General features: G+C 40.3%; 2 protein-coding genes across 9 annotated transcripts in view; one reads left to right on the forward strand and one right to left on the reverse strand.

Annotated features, from left to right (window-relative positions):
- Positions 1 to 11,961, forward strand: part of SEPTIN12 (septin 12) — a 115,313-nt gene extending 103,352 nt beyond the window's left edge. For all 8 annotated transcript variants that reach the window (XM_075830755.1, XM_075830754.1, XM_075830757.1 and 5 more), the window contains 9 exons: positions 1,797 to 1,994; positions 5,651 to 5,767; positions 5,915 to 5,996; positions 7,155 to 7,292; positions 7,698 to 7,815; positions 8,018 to 8,113; positions 8,612 to 8,708; positions 9,861 to 9,912; positions 10,468 to 11,961. In XM_075830755.1, the coding sequence (XP_075686870.1) occupies positions 1,797 to 1,994; positions 5,651 to 5,767; positions 5,915 to 5,996; positions 7,155 to 7,292; positions 7,698 to 7,815; positions 8,018 to 8,113; positions 8,612 to 8,708; positions 9,861 to 9,912; positions 10,468 to 10,591 (1,022 nt within the window). In that variant the 3' untranslated portion in view covers positions 10,592 to 11,961. The remainder of the gene's footprint in view (positions 1 to 1,796; positions 1,995 to 5,650; positions 5,768 to 5,914; positions 5,997 to 7,154; positions 7,293 to 7,697; positions 7,816 to 8,017; positions 8,114 to 8,611; positions 8,709 to 9,860; positions 9,913 to 10,467) is intronic.
- The window catches only part of LOC142656537 (nmrA-like family domain-containing protein 1), a 396,968-nt gene that overhangs the window by 136,727 nt on the left and 235,307 nt on the right, over positions 1 to 24,934 (reverse strand). The gene's annotated exons all lie outside the window — the stretch shown is intronic.

The raw sequence follows: 24,934 nt of genomic DNA on the forward strand, positions 1-24,934 counted from the left end.
TACATCCTGTATTATACTCCAGAGCTGCACTCACTATTCTACTGGTGGAGTCACTGTGTACATACATTACATTATTTATCCTGTACTGATCCTGAGTTATATCCTGTATTATACTCCAGAGCTGCACTCACTATTCTGCTGGTGGAGTCACTGTGTACATACATTACATTATTTATCCTGTACTGATCCTGAGTTATATCCTGTATTATACTCCAGAGCTGCACTCACTATTCTGCTGGTGGAATCACTGTGTACATACATTACATTACTTATCCTGTACTGATCCTGAGCTACATACTGTATTATACTCCAGAGCTGCACTCACTATTCTGCTGGTGGAGTCACTGTGTACATACATTACATTACTTATCCTGTACTGATCCTGAGTTACATCCTGTATTATACTCCAGAGCTGCACTCACTATTCTGCTGGTGGAGTCACTGTGTACATACATTACATTACTTATCCTGTACTGATCCTGAGCTACATACTGTATTATACTCCAGAGCTGCACTCACTATTCTGCTGGTGGAGTCACTGTGTACATACATTATATTACTTATCCTGTACTGATCCTGAGTTATATCCTGTATTATACTCCAGAGCTGCACTCCCTATTCTGCTGGTGGAGTCACTGTGTACATACATTACATTACTTATCCTGTACTGATCCTGAGTTATATCCTGTATTATACTCCAGAGCTGCACTCACTATTCTGCTGGTGGAGTCACTGTGTACATACATTACATTACTTATCCTGTACTGATCCTGAGTTATATCCTGTATTATACTCCAGAGCTGCACTCACTATTCTGCTGGTGGAGTCACTGTGTACATACATTACATTACTTACTCTGTACTGATCCTGAGTTACATCCTGTATTATACTCCAGAGCTGCACTCACTACTCCGGCAAGCTTGTCGTCAGACACCCCCTAAAAAGCTTGAACAACCTAAACAAACCTCACACCAAAACAATGGGTCCCTCAATATAGCAGACAACCTAAAAGCGAACCAAAAAAAGGGACGTGACCCTCAAAGAAATAGTATACTGATGATATACAAGAGCACAAAAATCTTTATTAAATCTATAACACAATGTCATAATGCAGGATTCCGTGTATGGTTCCTCTTTTATCCTGTATTATGACATTGTGTTATATATTTAATAAAGATTTTTGTGCTCTTGTATATCATCAGTATACTATTTCTTTGAGGGTCATGTCCCTTTTTTTGGTTCGCTTTTAGGTTGTCTACCCCCTAAAAAGCTTAGCTGAGCTCCTATAACACAGGGGACAGTTCGTTTTTCCTACATCTGATTACTGTGCAGCACCTTTTGTAAAAACGACACTTCTCAGAATACAAATCACCGCAGCAAGCCCTGTGTAGATACTGAACAAGCAGGGAATGCTGGGAAATTTCAGTTCTGAAGCCTGCAGAATAGTGAGTGCAGCTCCGGAGTATAATGCAGGCTGTAACTCGGGATTAGTAGAGAAAGGTAAATTGTGCATGATTTGATGATGGGTACATTCTCCATTTTCCTCTTCAATTTTTTTTTTTTTATAATTGGCGTCCATGGTGTTGAATGGGTTAAATGTTTGTATTCGCACTTTGCGGCCTGAAAGAACCTGTAAAGTTCTGCTTTGATTTTGATTTTTGTTCCGACTTCCCTCTTTGATGGTGACTCGGGTGCAGTAGATCAAGGGTTAAATCTCACCATGACATCTTCACCATTTCTCCTTTTCCTGCGATGAGTTTCTCCTGACAGCGTCTTCCTCTTTCCCATACATTCAGATCACAGCCCCGGGCCAGACCGTGTGAACGGCAGCAGCAGGATGGATGAGCCGGGCCTGGTCAGACCAGCCGAAGACACTAAGATGTGCGAAGATCCAGGCCGGGAGCCCTTCGGCTACGTGGGCATCGACTCCGTGCTGGACCAGATGAAACGCAAGGCCATGAAATACGGTTTTGAGTTCAACATCATGGTGGTGGGTGAGTACAGGCGTGTGAACCGCAGGACATGTCTCTCATCTGATGTTCTGCTATTTTCCGGCACAAGTCTTTGCTTTTCGGCTTTACCTCGGAGCATTGTTCTAATATTAGCAAAATTGGGGGCGGTTAAACATTTGCCTTGTTCTAGGACAGCAGATCCTCAGACGATTGCTCCTCACTCTATTAGCAGAGGTGACATCCAGACAAAGACTATGTGACCTCATTGCACTCAGGATGATGTCACCATTTCATCACAGACTAATGCCCCATGCACGCCACCGTAATTTTGATTACAGATCCGTAATTGCGGATCAAAATACGAATCCATTCATTTTTTATCACCCACGGACACCTTCCCGTTAATATACGAGAAGGTGTCCGGGCCGTAGAAATGAACCCCAAAAAGAATTTCCGACCGCGCTCCTATATATTATAATGGCAGCACAGCTCGCAAATGCGGGTGACAGTCCGGAGCTGTCCGTGCCCGTAATCACGGACCGTGATTACAGCTACAGCCATGTGCAGAGGACCTTACCTGCTTCATAGACTGTGTGACCTCATTGCTCTCATTATGATATCCAATCACAGAGGACCTGCTATGTAGACTGCTCTCCTGATGACATCACTATCCAATCAGAGGCTACCCTGCTACATAAATTGTGTGACCTCACTGTGGTCATTATGACATCATCATTAATTAAACACTAAACTACTACCTAGACTGTTAGACCTCACTTATCTCATTATGAAATCACCATCCAATAACAGACCGAACTGCTACATTGACTGTGTGATCTCATGATGACATCAACATCCAATCACAGACTAATCTGCTACATGGTCTCTGTGACCTCACATAGACATCAACGTCCAATTACCAGAATGACCTTTTACAAAGATTATGTGACCTCACTGCTGTCATGATGACATCACTGTCCAACCACGCACGACCTGTAACATACACTGTGTGACCTCACTGCTCTGTTGAGGACATCATCCAATCACAGACTAGCCTGCTACATGAGCTGTTTGACCTCACTGCTCTCATGTTGACATCAACGTCCAATCCCAGACTGACCTGTTACATAGACTGTGTGACCTCACTGCTCTCATGATGACATCACCGTCCAATCCCAGACTGACCTGTTAGGCCGGATTCACACGAGCGTTGCGTTTTTGCGCGCGCAAACAACGCAGCGTTTTGCGCGCGCAAACACTATTTGACAGCTGCGTGTGTCATCCGTGTCTGATGCGCGGCTGCGTGATTTTCGCGCAGCCGGCATCATAGAGATGAGGCTTGTCGACGCCCGTCACTGTCCAAGGTGCTGAAAGAGCTAAATCTTTCAGCACCCTCGACAGTGAATCCCGAACACAACAGCGAAAAACCTGTAAAAAAAAAAGATAAAGTTCCTACTTACCGAGAACTTCCCGGCCGTTGCCTTGGTGACGCGTCCTTGGTGACGCGCCTCTCTTGACATCGAGCCCCACCTCCCTGGATGACGCGGCAGTCCAAGTGACCGCTGCAGCCTGTGATTGGCTGCAGCCAATGCTTGGCCTGTGATTGGCTGGAGCTGTCACTTGAACTGAAGTGTCATCCCGGGAGGTCGGACTGCAGGAAGGAGACAGGAGTAATCGGTAAGTTAGAACTTCGTTTTTTTTTTACAGGTTCATGTATTTTGGGATCGCAAGTCACTGTCCATGGTGCTGAACCAGTTTAACTCTTTCAGCACCATGCACAGTGAATGTCTCCCGACGTCGCGGACCGGAAATTTTTTTGCCGGGTTCGGCCAAAACGAGTTTGGCCGAACCCGGTGAAGTTAGCTTCGGTTGTCGGGGTTCGCTAATCGCAAAGACACTCCGTTTGGATGCTTGGAAACAGAAAAGCACGTGGTGCTTTTCTGTTTACATTCATCCTTTTGACAGCTGTTGCGCAAACACGCAGTTCGCACGGAAGTGCTTCCGTGCGACATGCGTGGTTTTCACGCACCCATTGACTTCAATGGGTGCGTGATGCGTTGAAAACGGTGAATCAACGGACATGTCGTGAGTTTTTTGCAACGGAGCAACGCTGCGCAAAAAACGCTGCCATGTCTGCACGGCCCCATTGTCTAATATAGCTACGGGCAACGCACGTGAAAATCACGCGCGTTGCACGCGCGTATTTTACGTTCGTCTGAATAAGCCCTTACATAGACTGTGTGACCTCACTGCTCTCATGATGACATCACCGTCCAATCCCAGACTGACCTGTTACATAGACTGTGTGACCTCACTGCTCTCATGATGACATCACCGTCCAATCCCAGACTGACCCGTTACATAGACTGTGTGACCAGACCCTGAATGAGTGCAGCCTTTAACTTCGCATCACCAGAAATGGAGGCTGCGAACGTCTTTCCTCTTAGTCATCATTATATTCATCTCTGGCAGCGCCAGCTATACCGCCTACACAACATACTGCCGCTCATTTATATAACATGGAGCTCAGGGAAAGCGGAGACGCTGCCGTTTGTAACCAGTCACTTTTATTTTTTTCCCAGTCTATACTGTGTAGAAAAACAACAGGGCGATGAAACTCGTTGCTAGGGGCGACACCACCGTAGCGATTATCAGTTTTTCTAAAACGCAAACCCCCCCCCCCCCCCCCCCCCATCATGCAATGTGTAAATATATATATATGTGGCTAATAATTGACTATGTGATGATCTACCAAATTTCAGAGGAATAACATTGTTCCCAGCTAGTTTTAGGGGTGGGAAGCAGTCTCCAGTGGGCTCCCATTTCCTAGTGGGCCCCGGAGGATGGGAACCCACGGTCCAACTTAGACCGTCTAGTGTTAGCGGTGTATGTTGGTAATATTTTGATGTATTGTGTGGGCCCTTGAGTATTTTTTAATTCTAGATATATTTTGGGCACTATATGGTGGCATTATGTGGGCTCTATATGGCAGAATTATCTTGGCACTATATGGTGGTATGCGAAAATGGCAAGCAGGGGGAGGGGGGCTCTACTTTGCTTGTTGTCCAGGGCCTTATTTTCTATAACACCAGCCTCAGTTTATTGGCGTAGGAATAGTTTCCCATAAGCTGGACGCAGCGGCGCTGAGACTTCGATTTTGACCTCAGAATGATGGTGGTAGTAGTAGTTTCACATCGGTTACAAATAATTCCACCAACAATATTGCAGATCTAATCTACATAAAAGTTGAGTAATTTAGCAAATACTTGCCTTCTTCTCCATTCACATCCAAAGCTTCTTCCACAATTTTGCTGGTTGCCATTGGAAACAGACAGCAGTTTTAGCTTTACCCCTGTCCGACATGGGACCTAACAGCTGATCCGTGCCTTTGTCACTGCCCTATGAGCTCCCACAATGCTCTGCTCTCTAGTAACGGGAAACCGGAAGAATTCCGAATTTAGATTTTGACCTCAATGGAGAAGAATGAAATAAAAAAATGGCCCATTATAATGATCGGAACGGTTGTCACTTCCCTTCCCCCACTTACTAGCGAAGGAGAATTAAACTCTCCTAGCCCAGGTGCTAGACCCACCAAGCCTAAGAGATGGTTGAATACAGTTCTTGCCGCAAAGCATCATGGTCCAAAATGTAAGAACGTAATTTGGAGCAATATTTTTTTTATTTTCCACCATTTGTAGGTCAGAGCGGATTGGGCAAATCCACACTGGTGAATACTCTGTTCAAGTCAAAGGTCATCCGCAAAGCTCCCGATGCCGGGATTCCAAAAACGTTGGAAATGAAAGCCGTAAGTCAAGGTGAGACGTCTCCTGCAGCCGGGTATATACTGCTGGACCTTGGCTCCCAACCTCATGGAGATACAGCAGAATCAGGGATCTAGGGTGGGGCGTCCATACCTTGTTCTTAGATCCCATAATGACCGTCTTTACTCTGTCCACCCGCAGTGGTCGAGGAGAGAGGGATGGAAATGAGACTCACCGTGATCGACACACCAGGATTTGGAGATCAAATCAATAACCAAAACTGGTAAACATAAAAAAAAAAAAAAAAAAATTTTTTCTGTTCTTTATATATCTAGATAAATGTAAGTTCTAAGATTTGTAGGTCCCGGGTTCCAGAGCTGCAGGTAGATGGATGTCAATCTAACCTGTCGTAGACAAACTATGGATGATATTCTGTATGGTAAACCAGCTGTAGAGCTGTCCTATGAAGACCTCCATCTGATCTAGAACCACCATGAACAACATGTCCCGTTCTGAAGACCTAGAACTGTCTCGAAGACCGATGGTCTGTTCTAGACTCATTCTGACCGATGGCCTGTTCTAGACTCATTCTGACCGATGGCCTGTTCTAGACTCATTCTCACCAATGGCCTGTTCTAGACTCATTCTGAGAAATATGTCCTCCAGGTTTCTTGTAGCCGGAGTTCTAGAGATCTACTGTATATCATTGTATCTAGACCCCCCCAAGACACATGTAGTCTAGGTTCTAAAGCTACCAAAGATGATATTTTTGTCATGTATTGTAGTCCGTCCTCTGAGATTTGTATAACCTAGAAGGTCTTGTCAATCGTTTTCCATGTGACTACTCAGATGACTGTAACCTAAGGCTCTAGAACCATCTTGAAGAATAATGCCCAGTACTCAAGGACCACTGTCTTCACTGACCTAGAAAGAAACTGTGGTTAACTGTTGTAGAGAACGTTCCCCCACTCCCCAAGATTCCTGTTACCTGAGGCTCTGGCACCACCTTGAAAATGTGTCATGTGTTCTGGAATACATATTTTCCATGATGCATCTAGAACCGCTTAATCTACATTCTAGATCTACATAAAAAGCTGTTGTCTTGGAATTTGTTCTCCCGTCTTCGTGATAATCTTGTAGTCTAGGATTACTGTAACCTCGCTTATATATTGACCTAGAAGGGTTATTGCGTAACAGTTATTGCTGGAACCTGGGTTCTAGACCTATCTAAAAATCTATTGTCATTGTAGCTTGTTCTAGTCCCATCATAAGAAGCATTTACTCAGAATTTTCTATGACAGTCTCTGAAAGAACAATGTGGTCTTCAAACAAGCCAGGAACAATATAAAACGGGGCCATTGTTAGCCATGTTCTAGATATATGTTCTAGATATGATGTATGTATATCCATCATTGTATCTTTCTTTCCTATGATGTTCTAGCTGGGACCCAATAATCAAGTACATCCACGAGCAATATGAGAAATACTTAAGAGAGGAGATCCTGGTCAACCGGAAACGCAGAATCCCAGACTCACGTATTCACAGCTGCATCTATTTCATTCCTCCTACAGGCCACTGGTGAGTAGTTTTATCAAGTAAAGGTGGGTAGCCTGTACCTCAGACATCATGGACGTCCCAGCAGGTGACTAGGGGGATCCCTGAACTATGTAAGAAATTCCACTGGAAAACGTAATATTGCTTTTATTACATGCAGTACCACGTTTCACCACCGCATCAGAAACCCATGCTTTACATTGACTTTAATGCAACAGCGCCCCCAGTTGTGGATTCCATTGCAGACAAAATGTTGCTCTTTGGAATGTAATAACTTTAGAATGCAAAATTTTCCAGAAAAGATAGATACGCTGCTCCGATCAGTCAAAGTAGCTATATAACCAGTCTGGTTTCTGAAAATGGTAATAATGTGCCTTTAAGAACATTCTCCTGTAGCCTATTCATTTACTATATTGTTCCCACTGTCAGGCTGAGACCGCTGGATCTCGAATTCATGAAACGTCTGGGCCGTATTGTGAATGTAGTTCCCATTATCGCAAAAGCTGACACACTCACATTGGAGGAGAGGGAAGAGTTCAAAAAGAGGGTAAGTATCATGTACCGGACAGATAGGCAAATGAATGGGTCCACTATATTGTACTTGACTATGCTGCCCCCTGGCTGTACAGCAATGACCTGCAGCTCATGGGCCAGTAGTGTAAAGTGAAGGAGAGAGGCGTCTCAGACCCCCCTAGAAATCTCATGTTGTAGTAAGATGTCCCCTTAACGCTATTATATGTCTCCTGCAGATAAGGAAAGACCTGCAGACCCATGGAATCAGTGTGTACCCCCAAGCAGAGCTGGACGAAGACCCGACAGAGGCTTTATTGAACGACAAGATCCGGGTGAGCTGCCGCCAATCAATATAGAAGTTGTCCAGTTTGGGCAGCTCTTTCCCATATCTGAGGTTCCGCAGGGGAGGAGTCGCTGTCAAATCATCATCTCCCCTGCAGGACGCAGTAGGAGGACTGAAGTATTTCATGGTGCTCAATGAAATCAACGGGTTGTCCATGTAGTGTACAGACAAACTGGTACCTCCAGAGGGAGAGCTCTTTGTAGCCTCTCTCTGCTTGCTGTCAACGAAATGGAAACATTCTGGTTTCCATTCAAAAGCTAAAAAACCTATTTGACATATCTTAGAGTTTGTCACAATGTATCAGGGTAGTCAATCCTCGTGAACTAAACACAAACCTCCTCTTACCCGCCCTGGACTCTGGGCTGAGAGCTCTTACCTGCACTGATACATTGTAACAAACCCTCAGCTTTGTGAGCCGGATATTAATGAGTATATTATATTATTATGCATGATATGTAATTGTGTCTGTTCTTGTCAAATTCTGCAGGAGAAGATCCCTTTTGCCGTCGTAGGGACGGACGAGGAACATCAGATTAATGGCAGGAGGATCTTGGGAAGGAAGACCAAGTGGGGCATCATAGAAGGTGAGGCGTCCTAAGACACCTTGTCAATCACAGATTCCCATCCTCCCCGGTCATTCCACAGTTAATCCGGCATTAAATAATAGTAATAATAGGGGCAGGGTTTGGCACCGGTAAGACCGTAGCTCAGCACACATTCAATATGGGAGCTGTTTCTTTCTTCTAACACCTATGGATTAGTAGCCGCGGATGCCGGGCCCTCCCTATAGTCCATCCATTAGACGGGCACGCTCCCCCTCTCCGGTGGCTCCTGCAGCATCTGTTCCCCATCACAGGGAGATCTCTGCAGGCAGGTCATGAGGAGAGCAAGTGATGACGGAGGCTTTCCAGCTGCTGCCTGACATTAGCATGCAGTGCCGGAGAGAGACATCGCCTGCTCGATAGGACGTCCCTGAAGAAAACTCACCGTTAAACTGTCAAACCAAAAACAAGAAAGATTAGCATTAACGACTGCTTGGAAACATTGGAATAAGCTTAGTTATGGTGATACCCCTTTAATCTGGCATCCGATAATCCGGAAATTCCGATGATCAAATACCAACATGCGTTATTACTGCGAATCGCGTCAGTTTTCAATTGATCGTTGGTGTCCACATGGTTCTTGCAGGTAAACATTCATTTTAACCGTGTGGACTTTATAATCATTTGAAAACTGCGCCAATTTGTGATCAAAACGCACGTCTCGGCGGGCACGGCACTTTGAATTTATCCTTTCTTCTTTCGTTTCACTATCTGGTGCATGTGCAGAAAATGTCACTTCAAGGTCAAAACCCCTTAGACATTTTTTTTTTACTAATTACCAGATTAATTCCTCAGTTCCTGTAATGAGGGGAGGGGGCGCCATTCTTATACAGCACAGACCCTGGCAGAACACCATTGTCCATAGGAGGGGGAGGGATCCAGCCGGGAGGATTTAGAAGAGCCCCATAGAGCAGCTATGTCAGGAGGGACGCCCACAAAAGGGCTATTATTAGGGGGGGGAGGGGGAAGGTCATTTGTCATGTAAAGGTAGAAAATTCTTTGAAGTCGGAGTTCTATAGGTCGAGTTCCTGCGGGGGAATGTGAATAGACTCTGTACCCCATGATGTGTGCGCCCCTTATATTAAAACACCGCCCAGAACCCCACAAGTGACAACTTGTGTTTCTTTGTTGCAGTGGAGAACTCGTCGCACTGTGAATTTTCTAATCTGAGAGATTTGCTTATCAGGTGAGTTGAAACATAAAAATGTAAAAAAAAAAAAGAATTTGAATTCAGAAATTGGGTGAATGAAGACCCAGGACAATCTATATATCCTGTATCAAGAAAACATGGCCGACAGTGACGCCATATAATTCACTATTATTAGGACTGATACACAACCCCCGGTATCTATATAGTTCTTTATAGGCTGGTAAGGGCTACACTGCAATGTATGCCACGCTCGCCTCCAGCCCGGACATCATCCTCATAGTAGTGGATTGAAATCACCATCTACATCAATGTCTACATCCTAACCAGACTGAATAAGGGCAAATATATGTGGACATTGATGTGGATGACCGGACAGGAATCAGAAGGGGACGCGTTGTCATCAGAATCTCTCAGTAGTGCAGCCTCAGGCTCTGGGCCTTCCAGTGATCAGATCTCGGCCTAGAAGTAGTCTGTTAATGAGATGGACAGATAATTGGCACTTTCCTTCAGGGCGGGTAGACATGATAGGGAATACTTTGACTATTCACGCTTTGATCTATTTTTGACTCTTTTTTTGATCTCTTCCTATAGATCCAACCTGCAGGACCTGAAAGACATAACCCACAACATCCACTACGAGTCCTATCGGGTCAGTCGACTGAACGAGAAGATGAACGGCACTCCATCACAGCTGAAGGATCCGTCCAGTTTATGAGTCTTGGGCAATGCCTCCAATAGAGTGCCTGTCTGACGGACATATCAACTCACTGCCGGTCTTACTTCACCAACTCAGCTATGTCACCGAGACACCCAAAGTCAAGGCCGGTCTCACCACGATGATCTCCAATGTAACGGTCAACACTGCCGATATATGTCACAAACACGTCTACACTGTGACAAACCTTCTCAGAGGCATAACCCACTCATTGACAGTCTGTGCCAGAGATGCCAGCCAGTGCCAGCCAGAGTCTTCTTGGTGATGGTCCGCGTCAATGACCCATAAATCCACCACCTGTCAGTCAAAACTATGGGTCAAAGTCAATGGTACACCAAATCAAACTGAGTGGCCACCACTGGAGTGCCTCTATGTCTGGCAGATACCCCCATATTTGTGACCAAACACCCAAGCTTAGTAACTGGCGGACACCTCAACGTTGGTCTATCAAATAAACTGTAGAGGACTATCGATGGTCACCCAAGCATCGTTTTATAAAACCAAGGCCAAGCTGAATACCTTCACATCACATTATCTGGGGTATCCAAAAAACACCCCCAAGTCACTGCCACTCTATGAATGATACCCGAGCTCAGTGCCTATCTATAAAACCAACATATCTCTGGAGAACTTGGTCAATACACCCAATACACTACATGACTACCAGACCGGCTAGCTGGCATGCCAACCCTCTACTGGTCAATAGGCCGGCATCCCATTACGACCAGCTCGTATGACTGGCACACCGACTCGTTACTGGTCAAATACTGTTCATCCCAAAGCCTAAAGTAACCTAAACCCACCATATCCCGTATATTGTTAAATCTTCTTTATTCCACGGGCAGAATGTACACGTGTTATTACATCAGTTTGTGCCCACTGATTGGTTGACTCAATGCCAACAGCCGGTCTAGCTTGGTAGCAATATACAACTGCAGAATAGACCAAAAATACATTAGAAAGAAACTGCTTGGCGTGTGACCTACGACATTTCTATTTTCCTAAGATGATTTGTATATGTTTCTATATAAAGGACCAAGACTGTGAGCAGAGTCATCCAACATGGAGGTCACGAGGCCTCGTAGCCAAATCTGAATGTTGCCCGTGTCCGGGGTGAACGATGTGTAAAATGGCCTGAACGGTGGAGAGATTCTTCTATGGAGATAATAGACTATAAAGAAAACCAGAGAGAAAACATTTATATATAACGTTACGTCACAGAATTGTTTTTCCTCCAGATCTTTTTAACAATTTATTTACAATATGTCTGTTTTTTATGTATAAACCGGGTCCATATCTTATCTTTTATTTTATATAACTGTTCCCTGAGTCTGAAGATTCTCCATAAATAAAATACAGTTCAGACCTGACTTTACCCTCTATATACAAGAATATAACTACTATAATACTGCCCCCTGTATACAAGAATATAACTACTATAATACTGCCCCTATATACAAGAATATAACTACTATAATACTGCTCCCTATATACAAGAATATAACTACTATAATACTGTCCCCTATATACAAGAATATAACTACTATAATACTGCCCCCTGTATACAAGAATATAACTACTATAATACTGCCCCTATATACAAGAATATAACTACTATAATACTGCTCCCTATATACAAGAATATAACTACTATAATACTGCCCCTATATACAAGAATATAACTACTATAATACTGCTCCTATATACAAGAATATAACTACTATAATACTGCCCCCTGTATACAAGAATATAACTACTATAATACTGCCCCTATATACAAGAATATAACTACTATAATACTGCTCCTATATACAAGAATATAACTACTATAATACTACCCCTATATACAAGAATATAACTACTATAATACTACTCTTATATACAAGAATATAACTACTATAATACTGCTCCTATATACAAGAATATAACTACTATAATACTGCCCCCTATATACAAGAATATAACTACTATAATACTGCCCCTATATACAAGAATATAACTACTATAATACTGCCCCCTATATACAAGAATATAACTACTATAATACTGCCCCCTATATACAAGAATATAACTACTATAATACTGCTCCTATATACAAGAATATAACTACTATAATACTGCCCCCTATATACAAGAATATAGCTACTATAATACTGCCTCCTATATACAAGAATATAACTACTATAATACTACCCCTATATACAAGAATGTAACTACTATAATACTGCTCCTATATACAAGGATATAACTACTATAATACTGCCCCTATATACAAGAATATAACTACTATAATACTGCTCCTATCTACAAGAATATAACTACTATAATACTGCCACTATATACAGGAATATAACTACTATAATACTGCTTCTATATACAAGAATATAACTACTATAATACTGCCCCCTATATACAAGAATATAACTTCTATAATACTGCTCCTATGTACAAGAATATAACTACTATAATACTGCTCCTATCTACAAGAATATAACTACTATAATACTGCCACTATATACAGGAATATAACTACTATAATACTGCTTCTATATACAAGAATATAACTACTATAATACTGCCTCCTATATACAAGAATATAACTACTATAATACTGCCCCTATATACAAGAATATAACTACTATAATACTGCTCCTATCTACAAGAATATAACTACTATAATACTGCCACTATATACAGGAATATAACTACTATAATACTGCTTCTATATACAAGAATATAACTACTATAATACTGCCCCCTATATACAAGAATATAACTACTATAATACTGCTCCTATGTACAAGAATATAACTACTATAATACTGCCCCTATATACAAGAATATAACTACTATAATACTGCCCCCTATATACAAGAATATAACTACTATAATACTGCACCCTATATACAAGAATATAACTACTAAAATACTGCTCATATATACAAGAATATAACTACTATAATACTGCCCCCTATATACAAGAATATAACTACTATAATACTGCTCCTATATACAAGAATATAACTACTATAATACTGCCCCTATATACAAGAATATAACTACTATAATACTGCCCGCTATATACAAGAATATAACTATTATAATACTGCTCCTATATACAAGAATATAACTACTATAATACTGCTCATATATACAAGAATATAACTACTATAATACTGCCTCCTATATACAAGAATATAACTACTATAATACTGCTCATATATACAAGAATATAACTACTATATTACTGCCCCCTATATACAAGAATATAACTACTATAATACTGCCCCCTATATACAAGAATATAACTACTATAATACTGCCCCCTATATACAAGAATATAACTACTATAATACTGCCCCTATATACAAGAATCTAACTACTATAATACTGCCTCCTATATACAAGAATATAACTACTATAATACTGCCCCTATATACAAGAATATAACTACTATAATACTGCCCCTATACACAAGAATATAACTACTATAATACTGCCCCCTATATACAAGAATATAACTACTATAATACTGCCCCCTATATACAAGAATATAACTACTATATTACTGCCCCCTATATACAAGAATATAACTACTATAATACTGCCCCCTATATACAAGAATATAATTACTATAATACTGCCCCCTATATACAAGAATATAATTACTATAATACTGCCCCCTATATACAAGAATATAACTACTATAATACTGCCCCTATATACAGGAATATAACTACTATAATACTGCTCCTATATACAAGACTATAACTACTATAATACTGCCCCCTGTATACAAGAATATAACTACTATAATACTGCCTCCTATATACAAGAATATAACTACTATAATACTGCCCCCTATGTACAAGAATATAACTACTATAATACTGCCCACTATATACAAGACTATAGCTACTATAATACTGCCCCTATATACAGGAATATAACTACTATAATACTGCTCCTATATATAAGAATATAACTACTATAATACTGCCCCTATATACAAGAATATAACTACTATAATACTGCCCCCTATATACAAGAATATAACTACTATAATACTGCCCCTATATACAGGAATATAACTACTATAATACTGCTCCTATATACAAGACTATAGCTACTATAATACTGCCCCTATATACAGGAATATAACTACTATAATACTGCCCCCTATATACAAGAATATAACTACTATAATACTGCCCCCTATGTACAAGAATATAACTACTATAATACTGCCCACTATATACAAGACTATAGCTACTATAATACTGCCCCTATATACAGGAATATAACTACTATAATACTGCTCCTATATACAAGACTATAGCTACTATAATACTGCCCCTATATACAGGAATATAACTGCTATAATACTGCCCCCTATATACAAGAATATAACTACTATAATACTGCCCCCTATATACAAGAATATAACTACTATAATACTGCTACCCTATATACAAGAATATAACTACTATCATACTGCCCCCTATATATAAGAATATAACTACTATAATACTGCCCCCTATATACAAGAATATATCTACTATAATACTGCCCCCTATATACAAGAATATAACTACTATAATACTGCCCCTATATACAAGAATATAACTACTATAATACTGCTCATATATACAAGAATATAACTACTATAATACTGCTCCTATATACAAGAATATAACTACTATAATACTGCTCCTATATACAAGAATATAACTACTATAATACTGCTCATATATACAGGAATATAACTACTATAATACTGCTCCTATATACAAGAATATAACTACTATAATACTGCCCCCTATATACAAGACTATAACTACTATAATACTGCCCCTATATACAAGACTATAACTACTATAATGCTGCCCCCTGTATACAAGAATATAACTACTATAATACTGCCTCCTATATACAAGAATATAACTACTATAATACTGCCCCTATATACAAGAATATAACTACTATAATACTGCCCCCTGTATACAAGAATATAACTACTATAATACTGCCCCCTATATACAAGAATATAACTACTATAATACTGCCCCTATATACAAGAATATAGCTACTATAATACTGCCCCCGATATACAAGAATATAACTACTATAATACTGCCCCTATATACAAGAATATAACTACTATAATACTGCTCCTATATACAAGAATATAACTACTATAATACTGCCGCTATATACAAGAATATAACTACTATAATACTGCCCCCTATATACAAGAATATAACTACTATAATACTGCTCATATATACAAGAATATAACTACTATATTACTGCCCCCTATATACAAGAATATAACTACTATAATACTGCCCCCTATATACAAGAATATAACTACTATAATACTGCCCCCTATATACAAGAATATAACTACTATAATACTGCCCCCTATATACAAGAATATAACTACTATATTACTGCCCCCTATATACAAGAATATAACTACTATAATACTGCCCCCTATATACAAGAATATAATTACTATAATACTGCCCCCTATATACAAGAATATAATTACTATAATACTGCCCCCTATATACAAGAATATAACTACTATAATACTGCCCCTATATACAGGAATATAACTACTATAATCCTGCTCCTATATACAAGAATATAACTACTATAATACTGCCCCCTATATACAAGACTATAACTACTATAATACTGCCCCCTGTATACAAGAATATAACTACTATAATACTGCTCCTATATACAAGAATATAACTACTATAATACTGCCCCCTATATACAAGACTATAACTACTATAATACTGCCCCTATATACAAGACTATAACTACTATAATGCTGCCCCCTGTATACAAGAATATAACTACTATAATACTGCCTCCTATATACAAGAATATAACTACTATAATACTGCCCCTATATACAAGAATATAACTACTATAATACTGCCCCCTGTATACAAGAATATAACTACTATAATACTGCCCCCTATATACAAGAATATAACTACTATAATACTGCCCCTATATACAAGAATATAACTACTATAATACTGCTCCTATATACAAGAATATAACTACTATAATACTGCCGCTATATACAAGAATATAACTACTATAATACTGCCCCCTATGTACAAGAATATAACTACTATAATACTGCCCCCTGTATACAAGAATATAACTACTATAATACTGCCCCCTATATACAAGAATATAACTACTATAATACTGCCCCCTATATACAAGAATATAACTACTATAATACTGCTCCCTATATACAAGAATATAACTACTATAATACTGCCCCCTATATACAAGAATATAACTACTATAATACTGCTCCTATATACAAGAATATAACTATTTATAATACTGCCCCTATATACAAGAATATAACTACTATAATACTGCCCCATATATACAAGCATATAACTACCGGTACTGCCCCTATATACAAGAATATAACGACTATAATACTGCCCCTATATACAAGAATATAACTACTGTTACTGCCCCCTATGTACAAGAATATAACTACTATAATACTGCTCCTATATACAAGAATATAACGACTATAATACTGCCCCTATATACAAGAATATAACTACTATAATACTGCCCCATATACAAGAATATAACTACTATAATACTGCCCCCTATATACAAGAATATAACTACTATAATACTGCTCCTATATACAAGAATATAACTACTATAATACTACCCCTATATACAAGAATATAACTACTATAATACTGCCCCCTATATACAAGAATATAACTACAATATTACTGCCACCTATATACAAGAATATAACTACTATAATACTGCTCCTATATACAAGAATATAACTACTATAATACTGCCCCTATATACAAGAATATAACTACTATAATACTGCCCCCTATATACAAGAATATAACTACTAGAATACTGCTCCCTATATACAAGAATATATCTACTATAATACTGCCCCCTATATACAGGAATATAACGACTATAATACTGCTCCTATATACAAGAATATAACTACTATAATACTGCTCCTATATACAAGAATATAACTACTATAATACTGCCCCATATATACAAGCATATAACTACTGATACTGCCCCTATATACAAGAATATAACGACTATAATACTGCCCCTATATACAAGAATATAACTACTGTTACTGCCCCCTATGTACAAGAATATAACTACTATAATACTGCTCCTATATACAAGAATATAACTACTATAATACTGCCCCTATATACAAGAATATAACTACTATAATACTGCCCCTATATACAAGAATATAACTACTATAATACTGCCCCCTATATACAAGAATATAACTACTATAATACTGCTCCTATATACAAGAATTGAACTACTATAATACTGCTCCTATATACAAGAATATAACTACTATAATACTGCTCCTATATACAAGAATATAACGACTATAATACTGCTCCTATATACAAGAATATAACTACTATAATACTGCTCCTATATACAAGAATATAACTACTATAATACTGCCCCATATATACAAGCATATAACTACCGATACTGCCCCTATATACAAGAATATAACGACTATAATACTGCCCCTATATACAAGAATATAACTACTGTTACTGCCCCCTATGTACAAGAATATAACTACTACAATACTGCTCCTATATACAAGAATATAACTACTATAATACTGCCGCTATATACAAGAATATAACTACTATAATACTGCCCCTATATACAAGAATATAACTACTATAATACTGCTCCGTGTATACAAGAATATAACTACTATAATACTGCTCCTATATACAAGAATATAACTACTATAATACTGCTCCCTATATACAAGAATATAACTACTATAATACTGCCCCCTATATACAAGAATATAACTACTATAATACTGCCCACTATATACAAGAATATAACTACTATAAAACTGAACCCTATATACAAGAATATAACTACTATAATACTGCTCCTATATACAAGAATTTAACTACTATAATACTGCTCCTATATACAAGAATATAACTACTATAATACTGCTCCTATATACAAGAATATAACTACTATAATACTACCCCTATATACAAGAATATAACTACTATAATACTGCCCCTATATACAAGAATATAACTACTATAATACTGCCCCCTATATACAAGAATATAACTACTATAATACTGCTCCTATATACAAGAATATAACTACTATAATACTGCTCCTATATACAAGAATATAACTACTATAATACTGCTCCTATATACAAGAATATAACTACTATAATACTGCTCCTATATACAAGAATATAACTACTATAATACTGCCCCTATATACAAGAATATAACTACTATAATACTGCCCCTTATATATAAGAATATAACTACTATAATACTGCCCCCTATATACAAGAATATAACTACTATAATACTGCCCCCTATATACAAGAATATAACTACTATAATACTGCCCCCTATATACAAGAATATAACTACTATAATACTGCCCCTATGTACAAGAATATAACTACTATAATACTGCCCCTATATACAAGAATATAACTACTATAATACTGCTCCTATATACAAGAATATAACTACTATAATACTGCCCCCTATGTACAAGAATATAACTACTATAATACTGCTCCCTATATACAAGAATATAACTACTATAATACAGCTCCTATATACAAGAATATAACTACTATAATACTGCCCCTATATACAAGAATATAACTACTATAATACTGCCTCCTATATACAAGAATATAACTACTATAATACTGCCCCCTATATACAAGAATATAACTACTATAATACTGCTCCTATATACAAGAATATAACTACTATAATACTGCTCCCTATATACAAGAATATAACTACTATAATACTGCTCCCTATATACAAGAATATAACTACTATAATACTGCCCCTATATACAAGAATATAACTACTATAATACTGCTCCCTATATACAAGAATATAACTACTATAATACTGCTCCTATAAGTCTGTGCTGTTATTCCGCTTCTGTCTCCATGGATGACTTCCTTCCCTTTATGTGTGGTCAGTCTTTCCGGTCACTTGGCCATCTGGTCAGGCAGCAGGACATTGTATGTCTAGGTTTATGATGAGGACTTGCTCGGTGCAGCGTGTGGTGTGAGTAGTGACAATGAATGTTACACCTTTTTTTATAGGAGTGGGTCATAAAATGAACATCTGATGATGGCATTGTGACCCTTCCCTGGTGTGATGGGTTTTTAAAGCACCCACTAAAAAAAAACTAATTGAGACTTTCTAATATATTTTTCTTTTTAAATCTTAACCATTTTTAAGATCTTTTTGCTGTCCGTGAATGGAAACAATCTTGTTTACACGCAGATGCTGAAAACTCTGAAAAATCAGATCAGATTGAGGTTCAGTGCATGTCAGAGCTCTGATACCCTGTAATTAGTCGTGCAGATGTAAACAAGAATATATTCATTCACCTTCAGCAAGCAGAGGTCTTTAAAATGGTAAGCAGTTGAACCACAAAGTATATTAGAAATTTGCAGAGGGTTTCATCACAATCTCCGCCTTTGAACACCGTGTTGTTTTTAGGTCCAGCATTCTGTTCTGAGCCATTTCCAAATCCCCATTTGACATGATACAGTTCTGGCTACCTGCAGTCACCACTAGGGGGAGCTCACTGCATACTATCTTGTTACTGAGTTCAATGTGTAACTGGTAAACAGTGAGCTCCCTCTAGTGGTGACTGCAGGTAGCCAGATTTTTATCATGTAACTGCCTATGCAGGGGATTTGGAGCTCTGTATCAGTGCAATTAATATGTTGGTCACTAGGGGGCAGTAGGTACCACACTATTCTTATATCTGTTTCTGGGAAGGCTGGATGATAACCAAGTCTTCAGTCCCCTCAGGGGATCATTACACAGCTTTCCTGGTGTCCTTAATGTCAAGTTTGCCTGAATATGCAAAGATACACCACTAGTGCCTTTCAGGACCCTAGGAAAGCTGGGTTACTACTTCTGTGGCCATCTTGGTTGTCACCCGGCTTTTCCAGAGATGTTGTCCTCAGGCAGGGTAATAGTTAACAGGACTTTCGACGTGTATAAATACCGAGGTATTGTGAAAGCGGACAGGTCGGGTGCGGCACTATGTGATATATTTGGGCCGAATTCATCAGTCTTCTAAGTTACATTCAGCCGTTGTGTCACCACCTGAGCGCCAGTCCTTATGGCTGCATCATTTCCTGCATTATACACGGTCACTTACTTCACTTCTATAGGTGATCGCTCCCTGAACACTCTTTACGTCACTGCGTCACTCTTTACGTCACGCCACTTGGTTGTCCCGGCTCCAATAAAATGACCTCTAGTTCTAAGCTGTGTTACATCACCCCCTGATCCAGCTGGTTTTTAGCTTCTTTATCTCTGTGTCAGTCTCCACTGTCATCCTAGAATTCTATTCATGAACCAGCAGGCTGAGGATGAATAGGACTGTAGGTCCTGTGCATGAAAATAGTCAATATAAGTGATAAGAGCGATGCCTGCCATCTATGGGGCCTTCATCTCCAAGGGTGGTGTATATTGGCCCCCTTACCACAATATTTGCACGCTCCCCTATTCCATGATACTCCACCCTGGCACAGTCTGAGATCTGCTCTTGTCTATGCAGATTTACGATAAAGATAAACGTTCTTCATTGTGAGGCGGTGACGGGCGGCGGCTATAATACCTGTAATATCACAGCACCCGATAACCCATAGCACTATGCCACCCCGCCTCGTGTTATGTGACATATATGGGTGGGGGGGGTGGGGGTGGCGTATTTGTAAGAAGCGATGACCTTGCACAAGGGTCCATCTTCCACCTGCCATAAATGAGGAGATTGCTGAGAAAAGGAAACTTTGACCATGAGCTGCGAACACATCATGTGCTCCACTAAGAGCAACTCCACCTGCACAGGCTCTCAGGTGCGCTGCTGCCAGGTTATAATCAGCCCCAAATTCACCACCATAGAGGCCTGATGAGGGGGCATGATGGGGAGTGGCACAGGTGCGGCATTATTTATGAAGCTAGTAATGCCAGGCGCAGGCACCCGACATCCCAGAAGGTGTGTGCCACCATCTCAGTACGTGTGTGTGCCACCATCTTAGTACACGTGTGCCACCATCTCAGTACACGTGTGCCACCATCTCAGTATGTGCGTGTGCCACCATCTCAGTACACGCGTGCCACCATCTCGGTACGTGTCTATGCCATCATCTCAGTACGTGTGCGTGCCACCATCTCAGTACGAGTGTGCCACCATCTCAGTACGAGTGTGCCACCATCTTAGTACGTGTCTGTGCCACCATCTCAGTACGTGTCTGTGCCTCCATCTCAGTACGTGTCTGTGCCTCCATCTCAGTACGTGTGCGTGCCACCATCTCAGTACGTGCGTGCCACCATCTCAGTACGTGTCTGTGCCACCATCTCAGTACGTGTCTGTGCCTCCATCTCAGTACGTGTCTGTGCCTCCATCTCAGTACGTGTGCGTGCCACCATCTCAGTACGTGTGTGCCACCATCTCAGTACGTGTCTGTGCCACCATCTCAGTACGTGTCTGTGCCACCACCTCAGTACGTGTGCGTGCCACCATCTCAGTACGTGTCTGTGCCACCATCTCAGTACGTGTCTGTGCCACCATCTCAGTACGTGTCTGTGCCACCATCTCAGTACGTGTCTGTGCCACCATCTCAGTACGTGTCTGTGCCACCATCTCAGTACGTGTCTGTGCCACCATCTCAGTACGTGTCTGTGCCACCATCTCAGTACGTGTCTGTGTCATCATCTCAGTACGTGTCTGTGCCACCATCTCAGTACGTGTGTGTGCCACCCTGTTAGTACATGTGCCACCAGTTTCATAAAAATCATAAGGTCAAATATAAATACTTAAGGCCCAATGTCTGCGGTCTGTCCTTCCCGCTCATTGTCTCTACTGATCTGCCTGTGTGTCAGTCTTTACTGCAGTTCTAGTATTCTATTCATGAACTAGGAGGCTCAGGATGACCAGTGCTCTAGGCCTATGTCAGACAGCAGAGAGCTGCTTTGCATAAAGTGAATATAAATGGTAAGTTGAACATTCTTAGCCCTGACCTAGTCCTGCTCACAGAGCTGCACTTTTACACAATTATTACAGTGAATCCCTCCACTTGATTTGCAGTTTTTACGGCTTTGTCGGTCCATAAAATAAAGTGACAAGAATTAATTTGCTTATTAGTCCCTTAAATTCACTAAAAGCGAATCTCAAACCTGGCAAATTGTTACACCCGATATATCCTAAAGGCCGCAAATTAGCAAAACGCAAATTGGGCAAAAAAATTTTTCATTGATCGTTACAATGTATCGGGGTAACCAAGAGAGGTTAGCTCAAGGAGAATTACCTGCACTGGTACATTGTAACAAACCCGCAGCTGTATGAGTTGTAGGTCCCTTACAGGTTTTTAATCTCACGGAGACTTGTCCCGCTGCTGTGTTTAGCTCATAAAGGATTGTCTAGATTGGATATGCAGCAAACTCTCAGATGTATTAGGTCAGGACAGGTTTTCCTCTGCTGAATGTAAACAAAAATGTCCCATTCACAGAAAGCAAGCAGAGATCTTGAAAATGGTGAGGCATTGAAATGCAAATTATTGGACAGGAAAAAAATCTAGTTTCCCCCGGCTGTAGGTGGCGCCAGAGCGGCTTCCTGACTACTAAGTTACTAGCCCCCATTCTGCGGTTGGCCGGGCCAATTATACGTGTTATTGGGGAGTGACGGGGGCAGCTTTGGGCCACATGACCGGTCAGTCGGCTGCTCGTGTCTATGGTCAGCTGACCGCTGCTGCGCCATTCTTCTCCACGCAGGATCCCGTACGCCGGTGATCAGGTAAACAGACACGTGGCGTTCATCACTATTATCATATCCTCCCATAGAGAACAGGGTAATAGCAGAGTGGGTGGCTATGCTGGAGAGTGTGGGGGGTGGGACACGACGGATGGCCGCCATCTTAAACATGACACGGAAATGGCTCGGTACTGAGAACATCAAATCAGTTCTGAGCAGTTCTAGGAACTAGAGGATGATGGGAACAGGAGTCAGTGAGCCAGGCGACGATCCTGATGTTAGATTGAGGTAAAATGGAAATATTCAGCAGACAGATGTAGCAGAGCTGAGCTGGTTATTTGCTTGGTAATATACACAGGTGTAGGGGTGGACAGGTAATGGTCTGGGCTCCGGGCAATAAAGGTCATGAGCCCTTTAATCACGGTCGTCATGATACACTTGAGTCAGGATAGCAGGTTTGAGGGGCTGTGGTGCCCCTGAAGGCCAAGAACCCATGATCATTGTCTTGGACTTCAGCTAAACCTATTGTATTATCGTAAAGTGAGGCTTCGATTAACATCGGCCCTGTGGTCAGTCAGCATGTGTGTGATAAATCATCATGGCTGATTTCACAGTGTAGAAAAAAGACTATATGGAAACCGTCAGCAAGTTGCCAGATTGCTGACAGATCTTATTACTGCTTTAATTTTATTTAGAAGTGTGGCTTCTGTGATTCATTAACACACGTGCATAGAAATATTCTAATTACCTATAAATCCCTAATTTCTGCATGGATATTAAGGGGATGGCATGGGGAATTAAGGGGGGTGGCAGGGGTTATTAACAGATTAATGAGCCAATCACACAACTTTTTCATAGCAGGACAATGTTATTCACTCAATACCAAATAGAAATTAATAATGAGAATATTGGATCCATCATCAGCTTCTTGCTGATGGTTTCCATATAACAACACTGCACAGTGAAAAATAAAAACTGAAAAATAGAAGCTATATTGCACAGAGCTGCTGTGTCTAAGCCTCTTGTGTGATACTGTCTGCTGAGCCTGTGTATCTAAGCCTATCATGTGTGTCTGGCGAGTTGCTAAGAAGAATAATGGATCCATGAACAGCTGCTTGTTCACGGTTTCCAGATAGCACAGAGAATATAACACCTGAAAGATAGCCGCTATATTGCACAGACCTGAATGTAGAGACAATGATAATCATCACAGATAAACAACGTCGCTACAAGTCAATTGGCAAATTCCCCTCTGCTACATCGGTATCTATAGTTCAGGCAGGGACAGCAGGAATTAGTCAGGTCATTGTGAAGATAAAACCGCTGCTGTTCCGGAAACAAGATGTAATGGAGTTTCATACAGTAAATTGCTGCGGCCCGGGGCACATTGATGATCCCTGACTGTGATTCTCTTTAAATGGTGCGCTGTCCCTTTAAATGGGAGCATGT

Source organism: Rhinoderma darwinii, chromosome 6 (assembly GCF_050947455.1).
Source record: "Rhinoderma darwinii isolate aRhiDar2 chromosome 6, aRhiDar2.hap1, whole genome shotgun sequence".
NCBI classification, from domain to species: Eukaryota; Metazoa; Chordata; class Amphibia; order Anura; family Rhinodermatidae; genus Rhinoderma; species Rhinoderma darwinii.